Consider the following 26,966-nt stretch of genomic DNA (forward strand, 5'->3'; position numbering starts at 1 on the left):
GTATGTGTGTGTGCTAACAAACATTGTAGGTCTGTACTACAATAAATTGTAATGAAGAGCACATAATAAATGGGCTGTATTATCGGTGGGCTTCATCAGTGGGTTTAATCAGTTAAGCTGTGTGTTCCTCTGTAAGTTTTGAATACTTTAGGCTGTACTTGATTACACAGATTTCTTTCTCTTTTTAGTCGTTCTCTCTCTCTCTTTTTTTTTTTATGTCCATGTATCTGTCTCCCTGTATGCGTCTTGATCAAAGCCTGACCGGGCTGAGGACAGGGTCTGTCTGAGACCTCCTGAGGCATTCAGAATTAATCTGCTCTACCAGGATAAAAACCTGTTTAACTAGAGGTTAACTGATATATCGGTGAATTTGCTGTTTTGTTTTAAAAAAAAATTGTACGAATTTTAAGTTGTCATAACGTTTGTAAATCTGACTCGCTGCACTGTGAGCACAGAGAGGATAAAGGGACTGCAAACAGGTATAAAAACAAATTAAACGACAAATAAACATGCATATACAAATCTGAGTATAAGTGATGTAACACGAGTCATGACAATCAGATGTTGTTTGGAGCGATAGAGACCAGAGATATAGCGATCATGAACACTTTCAGCTTCTCCCCCTTCAACATGAGCGCTTTTGGTGTCAATCAAACATGCACGCTCTCCAGGTGCTCTCAATATCTCATCAGTCACTCATCTCAGCACTATCCTGTGAGGATCCCAATTTAAATCAGATTAATGTTGGTCACAATACCACAAATTACTGTTTAACATTCAATAACGGCACCATGCTTCATGCATTTGCTTTAATAATTAGTGATTTGTATTACAACGACATCAAAGACAGTATCTACAAACCATAGATATTAATGATTTCTCACTGGAGCAGTTTTAGAGCTTGTAATGGGTATTTTTTTTTCTTATTACTTTTGAACGTATCACTGCTGTGTGTGATGCTCTCATGGTTTTTACTGCTTACCAGTATGTCACAATGACCTTTTTGATATTGATAACAGAACTATTCATAACTTTTTCAAAACAAATAAATGTGGCAATTCGCAATTTAATATAATTTCATTAGTTCATGTTAACTACATTTAATGTTGTTAAATGTTTACATATGGAACCTTTTGTAAAGTGTTATAATTTTACCGTGTGAGGCATAAACAAATAACTGCACAATATAACTTGAGAAAGTATGGCAAAGGGCACTTTTTAAAAAAATATGTATTTGTATCAGGCCTCAAATGTCCTGATCGGTGTACCACTACAATCAATGAAACCTTGTGGATTTGCAGTATCAAAATCTGTTGTCATTGTTTATTTATATTTTTATCCTCACGTCAATGCTGCTTTTGCTATTTTGATTTGTTTTTTATTAAGATTTTATTTTTATTAATCAAGTGTTTTAAATTTAAGCAATATAAATAGAAACATGCTCTGTCAGCACATACAAAGTGATTTACTCCCCAACTTCACATCTTGTGAAATAATAATTATTAATGAATTAATTATTATTAATTGATTAAAACCACCACATTGTTTATCAATATTTGCAAAATCCACTTATGTTATGTACCTAAATATTCATTTTGGACCATCAAACAGCCAGCAGCCTGATGGCACCCATTTACATGCATTGTATGGACAAACTGAGCTGAAATCTGCTTATAAAAATCTTCACTACGGTTCTGTTGAAGAAGCAAAGTCATACACATCTGGGATGGTTTAAAGGCAAGTAAATCTTGAGAGGATTTTCATTTTTGGGTGAACTAGCCCTTTAAAGCCACTTATGGGCATGAAATCTATCAAAGAAGTTCCGGACCCCGACTGGTTGATGTACTACCGTGATAAGCAGAGGTTTTGTGTGTGTGTGTGTGTGTGTGGGTGGGTGGGTGGGTGGTACTTGGTGTTTGTTATTGGTTTGGTTTGAGCGCACCATACTGATGACGTGAAGCTGAACGCCTCAACATCTGCTCATGGTGGGTGTAATAAGATCAGTTCTCGATTATCTCTTCATATTGCCAAGTCCTTCTGAATTGTTCTGTTACCAGAGCAGTTTCTATCTAACATTCATTATGCAACACCAAGCTAATTTTATCCAATTACAGTATTAATGTCATCTGATGTTTGAGCTAGATATATGGTTTTCTTTGGTCTGTATTTTCTTAGGTGGCTAGGGCGTGTGTGTGTGTGTGTATGTATATGTATATAACTTAAAATTAATAAACAAAGGATTGTCACTGTGTTATGTTAATTTTGTGAGGCTTGAGAAACTTAAGAGCAATTATGACAATTTGTAAAAAATACACAAGTTTAGTTAATTTATTGGTATGTTATAAAAAATGAAAAAAATTATATATATATATAATTAAATATATATAATTAATTAAATGATTAGTCTGTATTAAAACCTTTTGCAAGAATCAGTTCTGTTAAAATATGAAATTAGCCTGTTACAAAATAATGAGATTAATATCCAATATTAATTGCATTTGTTTCCAAATTTGATCTATATCACAATTAGAGGTGGGTCAGAAGTTTACAAGTTAACTGTGCCTTTAAGCAGCTTGGAACATTCAAGAAAATTATGTCAAGCCTTTAGAAAATTGGCTAATTAGCTTCTGATAGGAGGTGTACTGAATTTGAGGTGTACCTGTGGATGTATTTTAAGACCTTCAATCTCCATGTCTCTTGCTTGACATCACTGGGAAAATCAAAAGATATCAGCCAAGAACAGTCTGGTTCATCCTTGGGAGCAATTTTCAAATGTCTGAAGGTACCACGTTCATCTGTACAAACAATAGTACACAAGTATAAACACCACGGGACCACACAGCCATCATACCGCTCATGAAGGAGACACATTCTGTCACCTAGAGATGAATGTAGTTTGGTGCTAAAAGTGCAAATCAATCCCAGAACAACATCACAGGACCCTGTGAAGACGCTGGAGGAAACGGGTAGACAAGAATCAATATCCACAGTAAAACAAGTCCTATATCAACATAACCTGAAAGGCTGCTCCAAAACCATCATAAAAATAACAGACTACAGTTTGCAAATGCACATGGGGACAAATATCTGACTTTTTGGAGAAATGTCCTCTGGTCTAAAGAAACAAAAATGTAACTGCTTAGCCATAATGACCATCATTATGTTTGGAGGAGAAACGGTGAGGCTAGCAAGCTGAAGATCACCATCCCAAATGTGAAGCATGTGGGTGGCAGCATCATGTTGTGGGGGTGCTTTGCTGCAGGAGGGACTGGTGCACTTCACAAAATCGATGGCATCATGAGGAAGGAAAATTATGTGGATATATTGAAGCAACATCTCAAGACATCAGCCAGGAAGTTAAAACTCGATTGCAAATGGGTCTTCCAAATGGACAATGACCCCAAGCATACCTCCAAAATTGTGGCAAAATGGCTTCAGGACAACAAAGTCAAGGTACTGAAGTGGCCATCACAAAGCCCTGATCTCAATCTGATTTATTGGTAGAACTGAAAAAGCATGTACGAGCAAGGAGGCCTACAAACCTGACTCTTGTTACACCAGTTCTGTCTGGAGGAATGGGCCAAAATTCCAGCAACTTATTGGATTTGGACCACAAGCTTCTAACAATATGACAAATACCAAATACTAACAAAAAGTATATTTAACTTCTGACCCACTGAGAAATTGATGAAAGAAATAAAAGCTGAAATAAATAATTCTCTCTACTGTTATTCTGATAGTATATATATATATATATTATTAATTTGTTTAATTTGCATCCCCTTTCTTCGCAATTTGGAATGCCCAATTCCCACTACTTTTGTAGGTCCTTGTGGTGGCGCGGTTACTCTCCTCAATCCGGGTGGCGGAGGACAATTCCCAGTTGACTCCACTTATGAGAACGTCAATCCGGGTATCTTATCACGTTGCTCATTGTGCATGACACCGTGGAAGCTCCCAACATGTGAAGGCTCATGCTACCCTCCGCGATCCACGCACAACTTACCACGTGCCCCATTTAGAGCGAGAACCACTCATCAAGACCACAAGGAGTTTACCCAGCCCTCCCTAGCAACCGAGCCAATTTGGTTGCTTAGGAGACCTTGCTGGAGTCACTCGGCACACCATGGATTCGAATTCAGAACTCCAGGGGTGGTAGTCAGCATCAATACTCGCTAAGCTATCCAGGCCCCCAACATTTCACATTCTTAAAATAGTGATCCTAACTGACCTAAGACAGGGAATGTTTTCTACGATTAAATATCAGGAATTGTGAAAAACTTAGTTTAAATGTATTTGGCTAAGGTATATGGTACCTTTCCCCCCTTATTTAATTAGACAAACATTTTTCAGACAATCGCTATATTCATCTAAGGTGTCATTAGTTTGATTCTTAAGCTGATAAATATAATGTCAAATAGTGGTGTTCTTTCCCTTTAAAGGAATAGTTCACCCAGAAATGAAAATTTACTCATCATTTACTCACCCTCATTGAATAAGTCAATGATTTTTACTTTAAATTGTCCTCCCTGCTCAATTTCCACTTTCACTTCCTCAGTCTCCTTCTGTTTTTGGCAATTCACATCTTAATGCTTATTGCCCCCTAATGGGCAGAGAGGAGAATTTATGACAATAAATGACTTGAAAATTTATCTGTTTCTCACCCACACCTATTATATCGTGCCTGAACACAAGTATTTAACCACTGGAGTAACATTTGGATTACATTTATGCTGTCTTTTATGAGAAATTTTGGAATCCATTCACTTGCATTGTGTGGACCTACAGAGCTGAAATGTTCTTCTAAATATCTTCATTTGTGTTCTGCAGAAGAAGTAAGTCACATCTGGGATGTCATGAGTGTGTGTAAATTATGAGAGAATTTAAATTTTTGGGTGAACTCTTTCTTTAATGTCTGCTGATGTTTACACTTTAACGGAAAGCCTATGCCATGGCAACATTAGTTAAATACTCCTAGAACTTGGAGGGGCTTGTAGGTTCACATAATGACTGTAAATGCAATTTCTTATGAGAAGTAGCACCGTATGCAATGGATTGGGCTAAACCTGTTAATTCAGCCACATTTTGATTTACCCTGGGCTGACTTTGTCTCAGTTGGGTAATTGATTCAGACAAATGTTGACATGCTCCAAATTGCATGTTTGACATTATGAGCCATCCATTAAATCACCCAGACACTACCACAGCTTGAGCGAGAGAATGACTGCAGGCAAAAAAAAAAAAAGAAAGAATAAAGTGAGAGGGGGTGAGTGGTTGCAGGCTGAGATTTGTAGGTGAATCCATTTAAAGTGGAGCGCTACAGTATACGTGCCGTTCTGTAATGCTATGCAGAATGTTATTGGTGTTTACTGTATATAGCTTAGCCCTTTGCTCTCATGTCCCTTGGAAGGAGACCTTAATGTTCACATCTTTTTAGCTTACACACACACCTGTTTACAGGCTAGCCACATCAAAAATATGCACATCCACATCCAGTAATACCTTTGTCTAATTACATCTCTTATCATTTAAAGGTTGAAATAAGTTAACGTATCTGCTGTATAAACCTTTTAAGCTAATGATGCACTATAATGTAAAATAAGGACTAAATATTGTCTATAATTTAGTATATACAAAGTAATGAATTACAACAAATACTAAACCAGTTTAATTTGGGCATAATTTGACCAACATGTTGAATACACAATGCAATTTAAGATCTCATAGGAAATGTGTGTTTTTGGGTTAATATGGGAAAATATGCATTTTCTTAGGATTTGCCTCTTCCACCCATTTTCATTTTCACTTGGTGAATGTTTCCAGGCTGAATAGAACAATAGACAAACTGCTCTGAGATGGCCCTCGTCGCCTCAGCATATCACTATCTGTGTCACTGTATCCACCTGACCTCTTTTCCTTACAATTCACACTGCCCATTCTTTAGTGTTGTGTGCTTCTTTCATTCTCAAGACTTAAATCTTCTGTCTCTATCCACCCTTATTCTTCTTTCACAAGAAATTTGTTTTTGTGTGGCATCAGATTGTGTGTGCCATTGTGGCTTGCATCACATGATTTGTTCGTGGCTCTGCGGTACTGTATGACTTGGGGGACACCTAGGATACTCTTTGCATGTGGAGATAAAATGCTTCCAGTGCCCACATCTTTCCTTTTTACCAGTTGAAAGAAATTTTATCCTTGTCCCTGCAGTCAATTTTCTTCAGAAATATGACTGACTAATACAACTTTTAAGAACTAAAGCAAGAGTTGATCTCGACTAAATCTTTTTGAAAAGATTTGCTTCCTTTTTGGTGGCATCCAAATTTCAAAAGGCTTTTTTGCACCCTTGAAAGGTTTTGCAGAATGTGGACGCTATTTATAGGGTCGTTGTAAATGAAAGCGAGATACTGAATCCCTTTACGAAGGGCCCTTCCACAATGCGATTAGCAAAGTGTTCTTTTGATGACAACCAAATAATTTTACATTTATGATCATGTGGTCCTGGGTAATTTTTTTTTTTATAATAAGATAATTTAGCTTACCTGGGATTTTAAAACCCTCAGTTGCTATAAGGACTATATCAGTGTGAAATACAATATGGTGAGACAACCCAAATTGAAATAAATGTTAATTAAACAGGGTTTTTCCTTGGTCAAAAATGGTCAAGCATGTTTATTACAAGATTCCAATTAATGAATATTTGGCATAATTATGTAGTTTCATATATACTTCTTTGGATATACAAGGTATTTTTGATCATCTAAGCATCTGGAACAGATTTGTTTCACTTCAAGTTTCTATGAGAAATCAAACTAAACCAACATCATTCAGTTCTTATTTCTATAGTGCCAGTTATAACATTCTGACAGTACATTTATTATAGCATTTACTGAGGACTGTGCTTTTAGTGAAAATATGTGTCCCTTCTCTTAACATATTCTTTTCATCATGCTTTTAATAATTAAGTAATCTCTTTGATTAGCCTGTCTGAAGGCAACATCTCCTGCATGTTTCTTAGTATCAACCCTCATTAGAAAATGTATAACACACGAGGGCAACTGTTTTCATAATTTATCCATAATTCTTGGGAGTTCCAGACTTTAAAGATTTTCATTCTACATTCTCCTTGCCCTGATACTTACTATAGTTCTTCCAATGTGGTATTTGTAATGACATAACCAGAAGCCTCATTATGATAGCAATGAGAAAAAAGTTACATAAATCTCCCTGAGAGATAATTTAATAAGACATTTCTGTTAGAGTGAACTATGATAAATTGTAGTAAGGGTAGTGATGTGTAGTTTAAAAAGCCTTGCAAGTAACGTTGATGCCATGTCACAGTTTTGTCTCTTTCCCTTGTTAGTGGTGTTTAGAATGTCGGAGCTGTCTAAGTATTTGACTTGTTCAACTTCCTCCATAGCACTTTAAAGTAAAAAAACGTATTCAAAATTAAAATGGGTTGCAAAATTTCTTGGTCTGTGCCGGGATATCGAATGAAGCCTTATTTAGTCACGCAAATGACAGGCTTGCCTTAAAGTGTTGCTAAATCCTGTTGACTAGCATGCACCAGCCCACTACAGATATACAGTGGGTACGGAAAGTATTCAGACCCCCTTAAATTTTTCACTCTTTGTTATATTGCAGCCATTTGTTAAAATCATTTAAGTTCATTTTTTTCCTCATTATTGTGCACACAGCACCCCATATTGACAGAAAAACACAGAATTGTTAACATTTTTGCACATTTATTAAAAAAGAAAAACTGAAATATCACATGGTCCTAAGTATTCAGACCCTTTGTTCAGTATTTAGTAGAAGCACCCTTTTGATCTAATACAGCCATGAGTCTTTTTGGGAAAGATGCAACAAGTTTTCCACATCTGGATTTGGGTATCCTCTGCCATTCCTCCTTGCAGATCCTCTCCAGTTCGGTCAGGTTGGATGGTAAACGTTGGTGGACAGCCATTTTCAGGTCTCTCCAGAGATGCTCAATTGGGTTTAAGTCAGGGCTCTGGCTGGGCCATTCAAGAACAGTCACGGAGTTGTTGTGAAGCCACTCCTTCGTTATTTTAGCGGTGTGCTTAGGGTCATTGTCTTGTTGGAAGGTAAACCTTTGGCCCAGTCTGAGGTCCAGAGCACTCTGGAGAAGGTTTTCGTCCAGGATATCCCTGTACTTGGTCGCATTCATCTTTCCCTCGATTGCAACCAGTCGTCCTGTCCCTGCAGTTGAAAAACACCCCAACAGCATGATGCTGCCACCACCATGCTTCACTGTTCAGACTGCATTGGACAGGTGATGAGCAGTGCCTGGTTTTCTCCACACATACCGCTTAGAATTAAGGCCAAAAAGTTCTATCTTGGTCTCATCAGACCAGAGAATCTTATTTATCACCATCTTGGAGTCCTTCAGGTGTTTTTTAGCAAACTCCATGCGGGCTTTCATGTGTCTTGCACTGAGGAGAGGCTTCAGTCGGGCCACTCTGCCATAAAGCCCCGACTGGTGGATGGCTGCAGTGATGGTTGACTTACTACAACTTTCTCCCATCTCCCGACTGCATCTCTGGAGCTCAGCCACAGTGATCTTTGGGTTCTTCTTTACCTCTCTCACCAAGGCTCTTCTCCCCCGATAGCTCAGTTTGGCCGGACGGCCAGCTCTAGGAAGGGTTCTGGTTGTCCCAAACGTCTTCCATTTAAGGATTATGGAGGCCACTGTGCTCTTATGAACCTTAAGGGCAGCAGAAATTTTTTTGTAACCTTGGCCAGATCTGTGCCTTGCCACAATTCTGTCTCTGAGTTCTTCAGGCAGTTCCTTTGACCTCATGATTCTCATTTGCTCTGATATGCACTGTGAGCTGTAAGGTCTTATATAGACAGGTGTGTGGCTTTCCTAATCAAGTCCAATCAGTATAATCAAACACAGCTGGACTCAATTGAAGGTGTAGAACCATCTCAAGGATGATCAGAAGAAATGGACAGCACCGGAGTTAAATATATGAGTGTCACAGCAAAGGGTCTGAATACTTAGGACCATGTGATATTTCAGTTTTTCTTTTTTAATAAATGTGCAAAAATGTCAACAATTCTGTGTTTTTCTGTCAAGGGGTGCTGTGTGTACAATAATGAGGAAAAAATGAACTTAAATGATTTTAGCAAATGGCTGCAATATAACAAAGAGTGAAAAAATTTAAGGGGTCTGAATACTTTCCGTACCCACTGTATATATATATATATATATATATATATATATATATATATATATATATATATATATATATATATATATATATATATATAAAAAATATATGGAGATACTTGAGTCTTTGAGTGTAAGACAGCAAATCACTGTTCACAGACACCATACAAATGAATGGGTAGAACCATAATCTGACACCTACCTGTCACTACATTTCTGCATTTTTTTTATCATTGTGGATCAAACTCCACACATTGTTCATGCCAAAAGGATTGTTTAGTGTAAAACATGTAGAAGATTAGTGGATTGGCAGTTAGTTCATTTAAGTGATGAGCTGTTTCCTTACAAAAGCAGTTCATTCTGCATTAAACTCCTTCATTGATATCCATTGACATCCATTCAAAAACAACTGCTTCTGGTCTCCTTGCCAGTGTACTGCCATGTTACGCTTTGTTTTGCAAACCTTGAAGGCTCCTCCTGGGGTAGGGGCTCTGGAGCAGATCAAATCATTGGTGCAATTGATATGGTATATGAGACACTTGCGTGAAACCAGGCTTATTGCATCACGCAGCCGCACTTTTCAGATGAGAAGAGTATTTACCCCTTATGAGACACAACCATGAGGTAAATATCACTGAATCTGTGTAGGTGGCCACCAAAGCGAAATTACAGGATCCAGCCAAAGAAAAATGTAATGATCCTCATCTAGCGTTTGAGAAAATTAATGCAGGAAAAGCCCTGAGTAATGTGTTTTGCATTTTCTTTTATTTGTTTTTATTGATTCATATATTACACCAAGAAAATCAAAACATATGCACACAGAATCAATATTTTACCCCACCCTGACCCCCAACAACACCCCAGTCGTCACACTTGATTATAGACACACACAAAAATCAAATAGAAAACAAATATATAATAATCACACATTAACCACTACACCACTCTCTCCACTGCCCCTCCCTGAGAGCCCTCCAAAAATGCCAGATATTTGCCCCATTTCCCCACAAACAAGTCCAAATTCCCCAGTCTTCTAGATGACCCCCATCTCCGAGCAGCACTCCTGAAATGGGGGTGCTCCAGCCAACTTCCATCCCCTTAAAACTATTTGTCTGGCAATCATGATTCCGGGTTGTACCCAGTTTCTTTGTGCTTATTCTCTATATTGATGACCGCCCCATCACCTAAAATACAGAGTCTGTGGCAAAATTTAATTTGAGTGCCCAATGCATCACACATAACTCTTGAACCTTCAACCAAAATTCTTGGAGCTTAACACACCACCAAAAGACATGTTTTGTGTATCCATCTTCTGATTGACATCGCCAGCAGGTGGGTGTTTGTTTAAGACCAAGCCTATACAATCTAGAGGGGTCCGATAGCATCTATGTAATATCTTGAATTGCACAAGGTGCACCCTTGCATCTCTAGATGCAGATTTAAAAAAAAAAATCCTAGCCCACACTCCCTCCAATACCAAGTTTAAATCTTTCTCCCTTAATCTTTTGATAAAAGTTAAAACTCCATCCTCAGACTCTGAATTAGTAGGGAGAAATACACTGATGCCTCATGACCTTTTCCAAAAGCAGTAATCACTACTCCCAGTGTGTCTGCTGCTTTAGGGGGGTGTATGCTACTCCCAAAAATAGTACAGAGCAGGTATTTTTTAATACCTAAATAAACTGAGATCTTGGAATCCCAAAATGTTGAACCAAATTTTTAAAGGATCTCAACACTCCACTCTCATATAGGTCACAGAGTGTAGCAACCCCCCTCACAATCCACTCTGACCAGCAGAAAGGGGACTTATTAATACATAATTTTGGGTTCAGCCAAATGCCTGAGGCAACATTTAATACATTTCTGAATTAAACACTCTGGACACTTTTGCCCATAACTTGTGCAAATGAGAGATAACGGGGTGTAATTAAAGTTCTCAGTTTAGTTTGATAGGAATACTTTGCAATGGCGAAATAGGGGCCAGAATTTCCAGTTCAGTACAAAACCAGGCAGGGGGCTCTCTTAGGTGGATGCGAACAATAAGCCAGATGTCTGAGACCGAATGCATAATAATAAAACAAAATCTTGTGTAGGCCTAGCCCACCTTTTGTCAATCGGCCTATGCAGCTTACTGAAATGTAATTTGGGACCTTTACCATTCCAAATGAAGGACTTCGCTATGCTATGAAATTGCTTGAATTAAAATAGGGGGACATCTATAGGGAGAGATTGTAGCAGGTAGTTGAATTTTAGAATACAATTAATTTTAACATTAACCTTCCCAATTATAGATAAATGTAATGAAGCTCACTTGCCCACATCGCTCAAACCTTTTTATTAAAGGGTCAAAATTAACTAACTATATCGCACAAATTTGCAAGGAATAAAACGCCCAAATACTTAATGCCCTGTTTGGGCCACTGAAAGGCACCCGGCTGAAAAGCCATTACCGGGCAGTACGCTGGCAGTGTCAAAGCTTCAGATTTAGACCAATCTATATCCCAAGAATTTAGAAAAGGAATGAATAATTCTGTGGCAGCAAGGCATATATCTAGTAGGGTCGGAGATGAATAATAAAATATAATATGCATAAAGCAAAAGCTTATGTGCCCTACCTCCCTCACCACCCCTGGAAAATCATCTTTCTTATCATGGCTGCTAATGGTTCCAGGGCAAGACAGAACCATAATGGGGAAATAGGTTAACCAAGCTGGGTGTCCCTATCCAGAGTAAAATTATCTGAAGTTAATCTATTGTTTGTACCACCGCTGCCAGGTGTCTATAAAGTAACTTAATCCATCCAATAAAAGTTTTCCCGAACCAGTATATTTCCAAAATCTTAAAGATAATCCCATTCTACCATATCAAATGCCTTTTCGAATAAACCCCACCGGATCTATATGTATAAAAGATGTCATAACTTAACCGGTTAGCCAAAATGTGACTATTTTTACATCTAGCTGGATCAGGGAAATTGGACTGTAACGCTTACACTTGCTTGGATTTTTGTCCTTTTTTGTTGTTAACAAATTTTATTGATTTCACAAGGCAAACAAACACAACATAAAATACAGAATCAATTATATACATTAAACCCCTCTCTCCATATATCCCCCTCACCTGACACAAACTATCTTTGTCCTTTTTTAAGAATCAGACTGATCCAGGTTAGTGCTATGGTTGGCTGAAGCTTTCCATTCTTTAATGATTCTGTATAAACTTCTAGCAAATGTTGAACCAGTTCTGTAGCATAAGATCTAAAAATAATTCAGTGGCAAAGCCATCTGGCCCCAGAGTTTTGCCTGTAGGCAAGGCCTTAATTACCTCACCAAACTCCAAGTTTATATCCAAATCAAGAGAATTGTTTTGCTCCATCATCAGTTTAGGGAGTTCAATATTTCCATCAGTAGACTAAGACACGGAACTATAGAGTTATAGAATTCTTTAAAAGCTTTGGCTTTTTTGATGAATGAGGCATACTGTATGATCCGACCCCTAAGAACTGCCTTAAGTGCCTCCAAAGCCACACCCACAGAGGATACTGAGGACCAGTTGGTCTCCATATAAACATTGATTTCAGCCTATAACATTTGTTGAAACTCAGGATTTTGCAAAAGGGATACATTAAAGCACTAACTATATGATTTCTTTTTCTCCATATGTGGCAACTCCTCTAAACACACCAGGGCATGATCTTTCCAATTGAGCAATCCACAACAGATGAAATGAGAATAAATTATATGGACTTTTTTTTAAGCTCTACCAGATAGGTTCAAAAGTCTCCAAATATCTGTAACACCAGCACCAACTTGTGCCCATCCCTCTAAACTCAAACAGTCCATGTATGCCTACGAGAGCCCCTGTGATAACTTTGCCTTCGGAATGCTCAAGTCCGGTGATTCTATACAAATTTTGTGATACAGAATTACACAACAAAGATGATTTATATAACAAACTCCAGCCAATAGGCGGAATAAACACAAAGGATGTGAAGTTTCATCCACAACACTGTCCTGAAGGAGTGCTATTCCACAAAACAAACTCCAGCTGCCAGGTTGAACCAGCACAAAAAGAAACAAAAAAGACCGTTCCTCGAACGGTCAAGTGAATATTCACTGATTCGGGCCCACTTGGCTGCAACGTGAGTATCACAAAATATCTAACCTACTCCATTGACTTTATGAAGGAATGTGCTTGTTGTGGACATGTGAATGTTTTACAGCCATCATTGGAATCTATTCTCAATTTGGCCGGGAATATCAGTGCAAAACCTTCCATTGATGTAAAAGTTTCTTGCATTCCATTAATCAATCACATTTCTTCCTTGTCGAATTACGCAAAGTCTGGGAAAAAGAAAATGCTGTAGATTTTCCAAGAAAGCCTTCCTTTACTCCTCGCATAACACAAGATCTTTATCGGATTATCTCAGAAATTTGTCTAGAATTGATCTCCCTCAGCGGCTCGCCAAGCTGGAACTCTGTGAGCTTGTTCGATTTCCAGCTTATGGCTTGCTATGTCGAGCAGATTGGAAAGAGCCGTCCAGGAATTCCACCATATTCTGACTCTCTGCTCCCTCAGGAATTCCAGCAATACGGAGATTACTTCGCCATCTATGATTTTGGTCTAGCAGATTAGTGGCAAATTCCCTCTCCGATGATTCCAGATAATCGTTCCGTTTCTCGATGTCCCCCACTGTTGTGACCACCTCAGTGAATTTAGTCTCCAGGGCATTGATAGATCGACGTTTTGCAGCAAGATCCAGACAAGTTCAACAATTCTCGCTGAATTTCCTGCACTTCACCGGCCGAATCTGCTCCCTGGTCCACGGTCTTGTCAGGGGTGTCAGCTTGAGCATGTAATTGTCTTTTAATATCTCCAGAGCCTGAAGATTTTGAATTCTTTGACATATTGTCTTCCTAGAACTGTTAAGGATCAGAGTGTATCGAATCTCACGGGTTTATGACAATTAGCAAAGTGCACAATTCGCCATTTACACATCCGAATCTCGCATGGCACGACACTACTATTTGTGACTTTATTTGTCACAGCAATCTTAACAGCTGTAACCATGAAATTTCCTGGTATGTTAATGAGGTAACTTTCTGATTCGAAACGAAGTAGCAGTGATGTTTGTCTGAGTAGGGTTTTCAAATGGCCACATTTGAGAGGATGGTGCCTTTCACCATTTTATATATATATATATATATATATATATATATATATATATATATATATATATATATATATATATATATATATATATATATATATATATATATATATATATAATTTAATCTAAACAGGAGACAAATTAAGACATGTGGTCAGTATTTCACTGTTTCTAGAAAGAAATATATGTATATTTTTTGTTCTTATTCAAAACAAACAAATATGAAATTATTTGTATAACAACTGATGTCTTTCCAATTCCTTGCCTATAACTATGGCCAGTAACTGATCAGCCACATTGTTAGTTTTTAAATTAAATGCAATTTAATAACTCTCTTGCTGACCTGATATTTGACTCTGGCCTTGCAGGGAGGAGGAGGAGAACCTTCGTGACAAGATCCGGGCAGATCATGAGCGGGCGCTACAAGAAGCCAAGGAGAAGCTCCGCAAGTCCAAAGAAGAGCTGAAGGCAGAGATCCAGACAGAGAAGACAAAGGTGGCTGAGGACCTGAAGAAGAAATATGGGCCCAATCCACTACCTCCAGTACCCATGCCTAATGTGGTAGGGGTCAACGATGGTGACCCAGGGGACCCTGACATCAAGGAAAAGAGGGACAAAATCAGAGAGGTGAGAGGAATGGGAATTTACATGGTTTATAAAAGGAAAGATCATTGCGATTTAAAAAAGACTGTGATTTTGCTTTTATGGGTGCAGATTTATTCTGCCTTGTTGAAGTGGGTGTGCTTGCAAAGCCAAGTTTATTATCTCACAATGTTAGCAACTATCTTTTTTCTGTAGCTAGATTGCCTCTGTCATGCTTCGTTTAGAAGTGGTCTGAATTTAGTTTTTCTTCTGTCAGTTAATTACTTCATGTCATTCCTTTTTTAAATGGAACAGTTTTGCCCCATTTAATCTTGGTTGCCTTTGAATAAAATTGATCTCTCTACAGGTACAATTATCAGCTTTTGAAAATGGGATCAAATCTTGAATGAAAATTACTTTGAGCGTTATAGCCACTGGTTGATTTGTGCCTGAATGGAAAAAGAATGTCTTTAAAACACTGGAACTATAAAAGGTTTCTACTTTTGATGTAAGGCATTTTCCACAGCTCAAGGTACACCACAGAATTTGCCTTACTGTGTGTGGTAGACAACTATGTCTGTTCCTAAATTAAGATGATACAAACTAGAAAACAAGAATTGGAAAACCCTTCCTAAGGCAAGTGTCACTGTTAGTATTGCTCATGCTTGTGGTTGAAAATTTGAAATAACCCTAGGTATTAAACTTCAGCGCATCCCAAACTGTTTGCTATGGATAATTATTTATTTTTAAATCTTTTATACTGATAATCATGTTAGTTGTTGTTTTGGTCACCATTGACATTTACCTATGTCAATTGTATGTTAATAAATCTTAACAGCTGGTGGGCTGCCGATGATAAATTTGCAGTAAATGTTCACTTTGCTATAATTTTTCACTTTTAAATTGTCTCTCTAATATGCTCTTTGCCTTGTTTTAGTGCTTTTGATTAAAAAAAATTAAGTTTTTCTCATAAATGTGTGATTGGCAGTGATATGTTCTGGGGTTATCGGTGTCAATGAGGATAAAGCTGACTTGAATAGATTGTTTGAAAAGAGCTAGTAAGTAATGAACATAACGAGAGGTTTTCAGAGCCGCATCGAGTTGTCGATGTAGGCAAGTTGTGTTAGTGCTGCACATTTAATTGTTTTTTTACCGCAATCAGGGTTTCTGCCTCTCACGGTTAATTAAGCGTAACCGTCTGTGATTTATTAATGAGCCAGCAAGCAAACATTATTGTTGAAAATTGTTTATTTTCATTATAGGCTTGGTCTACAGATGACAGACCAAATTACAAGCTCTTTTGAAATTTATTTTCAACTCAACTGACCCTTTACCTTGCTCTTTTGAAGTTCCCCAATGACCACCAATTACTGTTTCACTTTCGAGTAGACTCTGAAATACATAGCCGGAGAAGTTTTTATGTATTGTCCGTCTTGGACAATACATGTGTGCCACTCTTATGTGTAGTGTATTGCTCTTACTTAGAACACTCAAGGTTAATGACGCAATGTTTCAGTGGTCTCCATGTGTATCTGGGCTTGAAGCACTTGAAATAAACAGAACGGACGTGCTCTCAGTTTGGTTCTGTTGCTGACCGTGCTATATTTAAAGTGCTCCATTTGCCTAAATCATAAAATATTAGGCCATTACAAGTTTCTAAACAAATCTAAAGTAGCCCTATGGCACCGGGGTTTTATGGACCGGGGATGAGATTTCACATTTCACCATCTATGAGAGGAGAACAAAGATGTTGACATCAGAAACAACAGTTGTCCACCAAAATAAAGGCTTGAGACTGTATACCAATTGCGTATGTAAAGTTATTACAAGGAATATATTTCTATTGTTTATTGTTATTGTATATTGCAATATGATGATGATGATGATGATGATGATGATGATGATAATAGTTTAAAAATGGATCTCTAAAAGAGAACTCGAGGGAAAACATGCTACAAAGCATCTCTTTGCAGTAAATCATGCATAAAACATGACTTAATTTTGGTCAAAAGAAGTAATTTGCTAGTGTGTAGTTAACATTGTTCAACATGAGAGGTACTGGTCAATGTAATGTTTTTTTTATTGATATTTATGCAGTGGCAACACTTTTTTTGGTCCTCCCTCCACCTTTGTCATTGCTTCATACATTTGCATCACTGGCTGGTTTTACTGCTCATAATAAGTGACTCACTGGCTGCTGATGATACTCTTAAATGATTTTAAAAGAATTTTGTCAGTGAAACAGAATGGAAACTGGATGGAAATACCATGACAGTAATGAATTCTATATCAACATTGTTCTCATTTTGCTTTTAAATTGCTAGCTGCTGTGTTTTTGTATTTTAGGAAAAGTCAAATGAAGAACACTAAAGTTGTATTGGCCAGGTTAAAAAGGTGAAGTTTAACTTGCAATGCAAATAAAGTCAAAAACAAACAAAACAAAAGTGAATATACTTAACGTAAACAAGGACAGGTGAGCTGACTAACTTAATTAACTAAAGAGCTAGCAAAACTTCCTAACTCCCATTTAAACAAAAATAAATGACATTTTCTGGGTCATCTTCTTTACCTATTCTAGCTGATTATGCTGCTTCAACTATAGTAAGACAAACTCGCCATCCTTTTCAAATAAACAAAATCAACTGGGGCAGCAGCATCATGCAGTCCAGTCAGCAACTCATAAGCAGACCTTCAGGTTTTAAAAATTGATTTAAGTCCCCCCTCCCATCCAATTGGCAGCCTCTCACTAGAAAAAATAAACAAAATCAAGTGCAAGGGCACGTAAGTGTGGGTGGGTGTGTGGGTGTTTGTTTGTGTGACAGTGTTCAAACTTAACTTTGCACAAACCAAATTTTCTTGCATGACTGCTGAAACTGAAAATATAGGGTACCGGTAATGTATAATTTCCTAAAAAATATGTAAACATAATGTTTGATTCCCTAAAAGTTCTAGAAGGGGGACATATAGCCCACATTTTACTATTGTGATTGCTGTGCAATCTCTGGTTGGGATAGAAATGCCAATGGCAAATGAAATAAAATGTTTATATATTATAAGAAAAGAACAATAGAGGTTATAAAGTTTCAATAATATATAACGATAATAAGAAAAAATATAGTGCAAAGATGTAACTTGAATAATATTTCGAAAGGTAAACGTTACTAAAAATATAAGGAGGTAATTAAAATAATTCAAAGTCAAAATGGTTCGGCTGACAAAAATATATGGGAACACCTGAACTAGACACTAATATTCCATAATATCAGTTGGAGCTGAGGAGACACCACATTCAAATGCTGAATTAAAAAAAAAAAAAAAAAAAAAAAGCTGAGAACCACGTGTCTGGCAGCTTTTTTCAACTAAGTTCTGAAGCTACCCAAAATGTTTTTATTGGTGCTTTAAATTGTGCTTGTTTAACAAAACCAGAGAATGATCATATATTCCTCAGAAGAGAGAAATTCAGGTAATGATTTTACCATCTTTCTGTACTGTTCTGAATGTGATCCATAGCCTACTAGTTGTAAATTATAGCGATGGAGGCTTTTCTTTTTTGGCCTCTGGACAAGTATCTTTTTTTTTTTATTTTGTTTTTTTTACTAAGTGAATGACCTATTTACTTGTCTGGAGGAAGAGCACATGACATTGCTTAATGTTGTGCTTGGTCTTATGGTGATTGTAGCTCTGACACTAACTGATGTGTCATATCTACAATGGACTATCTGAGCCTGGATTTGTCTGCAAAGAAATGTTTTTTGTTTCTGAGAATAGGGGTCCATAAGTGTTAACCTGGATGAACAGGGATCATCGAAAAATTGTAGGCTTATTTCATGAATACATTGACTATGCTGGTCATGCGGGGCGCCGTCTCTGCCTCAGACGGTATGCCCTCGGACCAGCAACAGTCCATTCATTGACCGTCTGATGGAAATTGTGCACGAAAATCTCAAGCGCTGACTGAAATCACCAGTTCCAATCTAATTGTCTGATGCACTTGCTGTGAGAATCTCGAGCATTGAGCTGCTCTCTTACTGTTAGTATTGGCAGGGTCAGTATTAGCCCTGCAGCATGTTGAGACCTGAAGAGCATCAAAGGGCAGGTTCATGGTTGACCATATGCCCAGAAGATTAGATGGTGAGTGTGCGCAGCAGACTAAATCACTGAGGAAAAAAGTGTGTGTGTGTGTGTGTGTGTGTGTGTGTGTGTGTGTGTGTGTGTGTGTGTGAAATAAAGCAACACTCAATGTCACATTACTTGAGGGCAAACTTTGACTGACTAACAGCAGTAGAGATTGGACATGATCGTTGACTAGTTAAAAAAACTAAAAACTAGTCAATTAGTGAGGTTGACTTGTTCTTTTTCTGTTTGTTTGTATTGGTTGGTATTTTTAGTGGCTGTAATTGAATTGTTGTGCCCACAACTCATTGGTATAGATAGTTTGCACTAGTGGTCGATAAATTGGCCGATATTCAGAATTTTAATTATCGCATCGGCTGCTAAATTTTCCCATTTGGCCGATTTGCTCCTTAGGGACACAAGGGCACCAAGAACGCCTGCTTGCAAGTGAAGGAGCAATTTGAGACATGTAAACATCCAATCAGTTTGTTTTATGTGCCATCGGGTTACTACAATAATAGACCGGTGTGATTTATCACACAGATCAGAGCTGTGACAGACCTTCGTGCACTGTGACGACATAATGTTAAAGTGCTCATCGGTTTCATTCTCCTCCTTCTCCTCAACAGATCACTGAAACTGTTTATACTTGTTTAATTATATAAAGGCAAATGTAAGTACAAGTATTATCATATACATTTGCAAATACCTCGTTTAAACAAATTTAATTCACGAACCTCACAAAACTTTAGCAATTCCAGCATCCTGTGGTGCGCTCGTCTATCTTCCTCTAAAGCATGTATTCTATCAGCCTCTCTTCAACAGTACCTTGCAACTTTAACTTTCTTGCCTAATGATAAAAAGGCAAATATCAATAAAACTATTTTATCTGTCAGTGGGCAGGGCTTCACCTGAGACAGAGAATTTAAGAAACATGCACAGGGTTTGATACATTTTCGGCGTCCGGCGAAGCATATTCAGTTACATTCATCTTGCGTTCTGCATTTCAAAAGTGCTTAATATGCTTTTCATCTCATGTGCGCATCTGTTTCATGCGAGTGTCTCGTACGCTATCTATGGAGCATGAAAATGCACAAGTCCAGAAGGCTTTGCGATATATACAGGAGAGTGTCAAGCTTGATCACACGTGCTGCTTAGTAATTTTATGACCTAGGAAAAACCCTGAAAAACAACATCTCCACAAAACAGGACAGCTCCCAAAACAAAAAGAAAATGAAGGGGAGCTTGTTATTAAAACAGGTGTGACATCTGTGGTGTAGGTTCACAAAACCCAACACGGAGCAGAAAAATATAATATGCAAACTGTGTTGCACAATGAGAATCACAAGCAATTTTTTTTACCTCAACATGAAGCACGCAGAAGAATATTATGAAAGCCAAAAGATGCACTCTGCATTAATTCGGCTGTAATTGTTTTTCAAGAAGTGTTTATTTATTTGATATTTAGTTTAAAAAGCCCCATATTGGTTTACCTCTAGTTTGCACTGTAAAACCCTTTTGGAAAAGTTGTTTAATTTCATCTCCTTTTAAGCACCTACTAGAGCCATTAAACATTCCCCCACAAGCTTTGCATTTTTTAATACCGCATACCAAGTTTTAGTCCAACTTTTAAAAACATGTCTTAAGACTCCTGCGTTCCGTTCTGTTCCATTGTGCTTCATATAGCTGTTTTTGAACGCTAGAATTGCCTCTTATGTAAATGCTCTTTAAAAAGCATGTTTGATTGGCGACAGATGAACCAGAAACCGACTGAATTTTATATGATTTCCTTTTAGACAGTTAGTCAACTTGTAATTCAGGCAACCCGCAAATTTATTGATTTAGAATATATGGAGCTCGTCTGTGCCATTGGTCCATTTCGTCTTCAAAATCCAGTGCATTGAGAGAGACAGACAGACACTCTTTGTTTAGATGGGGACCTTGAATACCAGTTGTAGGGCCAATATATCAGAATTAGTTGAATGATGGGTTATAGGTGACATGTCATGTGTTGGCACAGTAATGTCTGGGTGTGATGTTTAAAGGCTGTCTCTAACAGAATATCTGTCCTACTCAGTCTTTTAGTGTCAGACTGCTCCTAAAGGCAATTTATTACCTCCCCTGGCCCAGATTGCGTCGTCGCATTTACTGCAGGGTGAGAATTTGTCTGATGGTCTGTCTGGGTGGATCGGTTTATCACTGTAACTTTAACCTGCAGATCTTCTGCAATATGGGAGGAGTCTAAATCAATCACAGTGACTCTGGCCAGCACTGAGGGCGAATGGTAATTGCAGTCGAACTGCCTCATACTTAGAGCACGACAGCAGAGGTCTTATTTGACCTCTGTGTGGACTTTTCACAGTTGCTCATCCCTGTTGGATTGGAGTTCAGTTTAGCTGCACTGAGAGATTTATGAATGCAATGCATTTGTCTGGTGGGGGTTAACACTAATTAATGCAACTCCCCCTAGATGAAACGGTGTAGGGCATTGCTACACTCAGTGTGTGTGTGTGTGTGTGTGTGTTTGATTTTGGTTGTTCTTAATGCTGGATGTTCAAGCATTGCAGTAATAAGCTGACCAGGTGGAGGATTACCATCCTCTGCAGTGACTGATGGCATAGACATCAGATTTATGCACGTCTTTTTGAAGTTTTGTTTAATTTCATAGCAACGCTAAAGGCACTGTTACCCTTGTATGATGAAATTTCTCAGGAGGAGTTGTGGCCACACAGGCTCCATGTGCTATATGCGAAACACTGCCCCACACAGAGGTCACTGTCAAACCAAACAACTTGCTATTGGTCAACTATGCGAATTTGCTCTTCGAAATTCACCAAACATGAACCTTTGCCTTTAGTTTCACTGTGCAGGGGTGAATGTGACGAAGCTTTAAGGCTGTTTTTACACTTGGTTGATTGCTTGGTCAGAACCCTCCTCTTGTCCTTGCAGATCTCTCTTTCAAATTGTAGTATTTGGTTCTGAACCATGGTGCTTTTACATCATCAATGCCAGTACCGCTGTCAGTACTGTAATCACTGTTTTTTACCACTGTAGAATGGCAATGACTCAAGGTGCCAGCTTCACTGTTTTACTCATGTTTTTGTTTTTATACCAAACCTTAACATGCAGGTTGGCAATTGCAGCTGTCTGCCCTCGAAGTATTGGAGAAAAAATGCATAAATATTAGAAAGTGAAATATTTATTTAGCAATTTCTGTATTTGTAGCCTAGGCTTTATTCAAGCTCTAAAATAACAAGACAAACTAAAGAATTATCTATACACAATGAATCTTCTGGCATAGGCTAAAATCAAGAATGTATGTGTCTTAACAATTTAGAATACTATGTCGTCCACCTTGCTGTGTCCAGTGTGCGACCCCCACACACACACACACTCTTTAAAAGTGAACTGTCCAAAGTCATCCATGCTGAATTTTCTCAGTCTGAAGGAATGAATCCCCACTTTTTACAACCTTCACGGTCTACCAAGTGTTTGTCTGCTTTGCCTCTCATTTCTCTTTTCCTTCTTTTGCTCCTTTAGGCCTATTGTATTTGTTCTGTTGTCTCTCTCTGTGTCTGTCCATTTGCTCCAGAGTTTGTTAATCAGTGTTCCCCTTGTAACACGCCCAAGTGCTCTGTGGTTCCCTGGCAATCACGCACTCAAAAAATAAAATGCCAACAATAGAAGAAAAATCATATTAGAGTGGTTTTGAGAAAGGTGACTGTGCCTTCAGGAAGCAGATGCATTGTAACCAATTTAATTTGAGAACAGTCTAATACATCTCTTACCCTCTGATTTTCATGACGTCTGAAGGCAGGGCCTGCCAGGCATAACAAATCCATCCACAGAGCTGATATGAGCTCTGATCACTGTTCAAACAAGTGTTCTGGTAGGGTGATGGTAATTTAAATGCACAGTGTGATGACCCCATCACTCACGCGGCAGAGCAGACAAGGCTCATCTATCGCTTTCTTTGTTCTCAGTACAATCTGCTCTGTTCGATTGATGGGAGGGTGGAGATGATCGTATCTGTCTGCACAGAAATTGATATGAACATGACTGCCGATCTATAGGGACAGATCCAGTTAATCAATTAGGCTGTTTGTGTGGATGTACTGAATACACAGTTTGCAGTGGAAACTAGTGAAGCGCTTGATGGTTATTGATTGCTTCAGGAATGTCAATTTTAGGAATATTTGTATTGTGTAAATATTCAGGTAGTTCAAATGAATTACCTTTCAAAAAATGTCCTGGGGTGTGATGTGCAGTATTCCCTCTAAATCATTTTAAAAATAATTTGTATTATTTCATATTTATTTAGCATGCAGCTTTTATGTAAGTTATAATGTACAGTCATTTGGCCATTATCTCAAAATAAACCCAGACAGGGGGATCTTAAAGGTGCAGTATCTAAGATTCAGAAACCCTAGTTATTAATGACACCTGTGGCCGTTAAGTGAATTTCAACTGAAAATCCTATATGCGTTTATGAAGCGATCAGGTTCAACTGGAGGTAGTGGTTGAACAGTGTACGACAGATATTCTTGGTGTCTAGAATTGGCCAGATATGCCTTTTATGGGGTAGTTAAAAGCCAGGACTTAATTTAGCATGGTTTAAATTCCCTTTGTGCTATGCAGGCTGTGCTCTCTATGCTTCACACAGCCTCCACTTAGTCAAAACAACTGTTAATTGACAGGCAGAATGACCCTGAATAGCCCCTGAATAAAACATGAAAGCATGGTTAGAAGTTATGAATGATCAAGTGGGAGTTTAGTGGCAAGAGAAGGAGAGATCGGTGGACTCTGCAAGTTCTCGAAGATCATTTAGTGGAAATGTTAGGCTGTTCAAGATATCGAGAGCTTTACAGTGAGGCAAGGGTATGCAATTAAGAAATCCTCCCTGACATGAAGATGTGTGCTCAAAACATTGCTCTGTCTCTTCGCAGATAGTTGGCTGGGTTTTTTCAGGGGGGCAGGGCTTCTGTCTTGCTAAATGATCACAGCCTTTTATTAATTTGTCTACCATAAACGCATTTAACAATCAACCTAAACAGATAAAAATTGTGGTTTGTGTTTGGGGTGCAAGCCTACAACAACACATTGTCAGAAAAACTCTAAGAGCAACTGCTGCATCTTTTTCTTCAATTATTTAAGATTTGTTTCAACCTAGACAGCATTCTAAGACATTCTGGGCACACCTGTGCTGTAACTGCTGCTCCAAAAGTTTAGCAGCAACATTATGCTGACTTCTGAGATGCCTCATTTTGGCAAAATTCTAAAGTGGCTTTCAGCTATTTTAAGCGCTGGAGATTGGTGAGTGGTGGTATTGTTGGTCATCGTGATCACTCCTACTGCTGGATAACAAATTGAAACTTCTTGGTGTAAATTTCTGTATGTGTGAACGCCCTTGAAGGCAACATAGCATCTATCATTTGCAGAGAAGGCACTCAGAATTTGCGACAAGCTCTGTGGAAAAATCTTAGCTGTCAAGATGGTAGAAAAATAAAGAGAAATTGAGGTTATAAATATACTTTCATGTCATCCAACCTCACACTAAGATCTTAGCTACATGCTAAAATCAAACTCTTTTGGAATTGATTGTTAGACAAATCATCTGTGCACTCCATTTGATGATCTGTATTTTTGCGCAATGTGTTGGAGTTTCTGCTTTAGTAGATCATTCTAAATCAGTCAGATTCCATGTCTGTTTGGATGCTGTTCACACAGGATGTAGCTATCCTGTTGTGTTCACATGGTCAGACGGATGTCTTCACCCGTTGCAATGTCTCACACCATGAGTGCTGCGAGGATGCCGTGCCAAGTTAAAAATAGTTCAACCTTTGACGCAGCACAGAGGATCAATATCAGTTTTAAAACAATGGACCAATTATATGAATCTGGGGGTGGGATATGTTTTTCAACAGCATTGATTGTGTAGCAGTGGTGCATTGGAGTTAATGCACCTATAAACATTGCAAGGGAGTACGCAACTTGTGTGAATGTTCCCATAAAAGGTAAATGCCTACAGTATGTGTGCACAAGGCAATGGATAGCAAGACGGCTCACTAGGTTTTTGAACAGAGCTGTAATTTCATTCTTCGAACAAAGAAACATCCTGTATGAGTTATGTTGACTAAGAAGAGTTTGCAGAGATTCTGTATTTGCTTTTCATTTACCTTTCATAACTATGTTCTCCTAGTTTTGGAGAAAGTATTCAAAATGTAGAGTGGCTCAGAGGTGAATCTCAACCTAGTCATTTAATGGAAGAGTGACCGAGCTCTGTGAGAGGATGCCTAGAGCCACAGCTGAGACAAAGACACGCATACAGACGCAGATACACTGTGTCCATTCATCTTTCTAAAGTGGGGGAAAAAAGAAAAACACACATGCATTAGAGGTCAGCACAGGCCTTAAAATGAAACCTGAAACCGACCCGAACCCGACCCGTACCCGAGACCGTGTGGACCGACCTTACCCGGTCCGAACAATACAGTCAGATTTTAAGACCGAACCTGACCCGAACCAGAAATCGCTTACCATCTAATTTCTTCTCCTAGCAAGTACTTTTGCAATTGGCTGTATTTTATGAAAGCATATAGGCAACTTTTGTAACTACTGAAACCGTAATCATACACTGTTTTAACAAGGCACAGCAGCCCCTTAATACACTAGAGCAGAGGGGGAAAAAACGAATTACCGTTTAAATGCTGAAATTTCACTTTGTGCAGAACAATCTGGAATAAAATGAAACAATACAACAGTCCCCTCTGTGCAGCCTGAACTTGTTCAGAATCTTTTTTACAACTACACAAAAAAACGATTTAGGCATAGCGCAAAGAATGAAACTGTCTTCCACAAACCAGTGAAGAAAAAGTGAGACGTGGTGCAAATGTCAAAGATATTCGTCCAGCATGTATTTACATAAGAAAACAAGGGGAAAACGGAACAGACATGCGCAAAAACGCGTTCGGTGTGAATGGCCCCTAACTCGTCCATTTGCGCGTGTCTGTGAGAGTGCGAGAGAAGTTTTTTTTTTTTTTTTTCAAAAAGTTTGGTAAGCTCATTTATTTTTTCACTCATTAGAAACCCCACCCGAACCCAAAGTCCTACTGGAAAAACTGACCCGAACCTGGCCCAAAACTGTTCGTGTTCTCTGGTCCCATCGGGCTTGGGTCGGGTTGCAGACATCAAGCACACATACATTGACATGGTACTGCTGGCCAGTGACCTGAAACTGCAATAATAGAGCAGCAGACAGGGTCAGGACCATTCATTTACATGTGAGAACGGTGAAGAAATGTGAAAATACAGAGCGGGTTGTGTCCCAAACAAGTTGAGACCAGTATAAATGTATTAAGTGATGGTGTTTTGTTCAACACTATGGAAGAATTTTCAAACAATTTCAAACTAATTTCAAAACAAATTGCAAATTGTATTTGCAATTGCCTTTTCTATGTCTTATGAGTTATGAACCTGTCACATTGAAAAAGCAATATTAATTACTCTGTTTGCTATTTCACTTCCTCAGTGTCCCGTATGTAGCCTGCCAAAATTAAAATGGAATCGCAATTCCCTTTGCACCTGCATTTCCAATGCCTTACACGGACACCTGTCAATTCATTTTGGGGTGGGAGTTTATACTGTAGGGCGTGTTTAAAATGTGGTCAATTGTGACTGACATCACATCTCATTACAGAGCACCTGTCGCCTTTCTCACGATGGCCAAGAAGGACATGTGCATTTGTGTACGTTACTCTATTTAAACTTTCCACTAGGGATGGGAAAAGAAGCTGAGTGAAGCCCTGATGCTTTCTGGGAAAATTGTTATGGGAAAAGTTTCTCAGAAGTGTCAAAAACAATCCGAAGGTTGGTCAGATATAAAGCAGTCATAAACCTGGGTGCGCAACTCTT

General features: G+C 38.4%; 1 protein-coding gene across 1 annotated transcript in view; it reads left to right on the forward strand.

Annotated features, from left to right (window-relative positions):
- Positions 1-26,966, forward strand: part of man1a2 (mannosidase, alpha, class 1A, member 2) — a 136,497-nt gene that overhangs the window by 22,516 nt on the left and 87,015 nt on the right. Inside the window, exon 3 of the mRNA XM_052148391.1 lies at positions 14,729-14,987. Coding sequence (XP_052004351.1) covers positions 14,729-14,987 — 259 coding nt within the window. The remainder of the gene's footprint in view (positions 1-14,728; positions 14,988-26,966) is intronic.

The sequence above is a fragment of the Xyrauchen texanus genome, chromosome 18 (genome assembly GCF_025860055.1).
Source record: "Xyrauchen texanus isolate HMW12.3.18 chromosome 18, RBS_HiC_50CHRs, whole genome shotgun sequence".
In the NCBI taxonomy this organism is placed as follows: Eukaryota; Metazoa; Chordata; class Actinopteri; order Cypriniformes; family Catostomidae; genus Xyrauchen; species Xyrauchen texanus.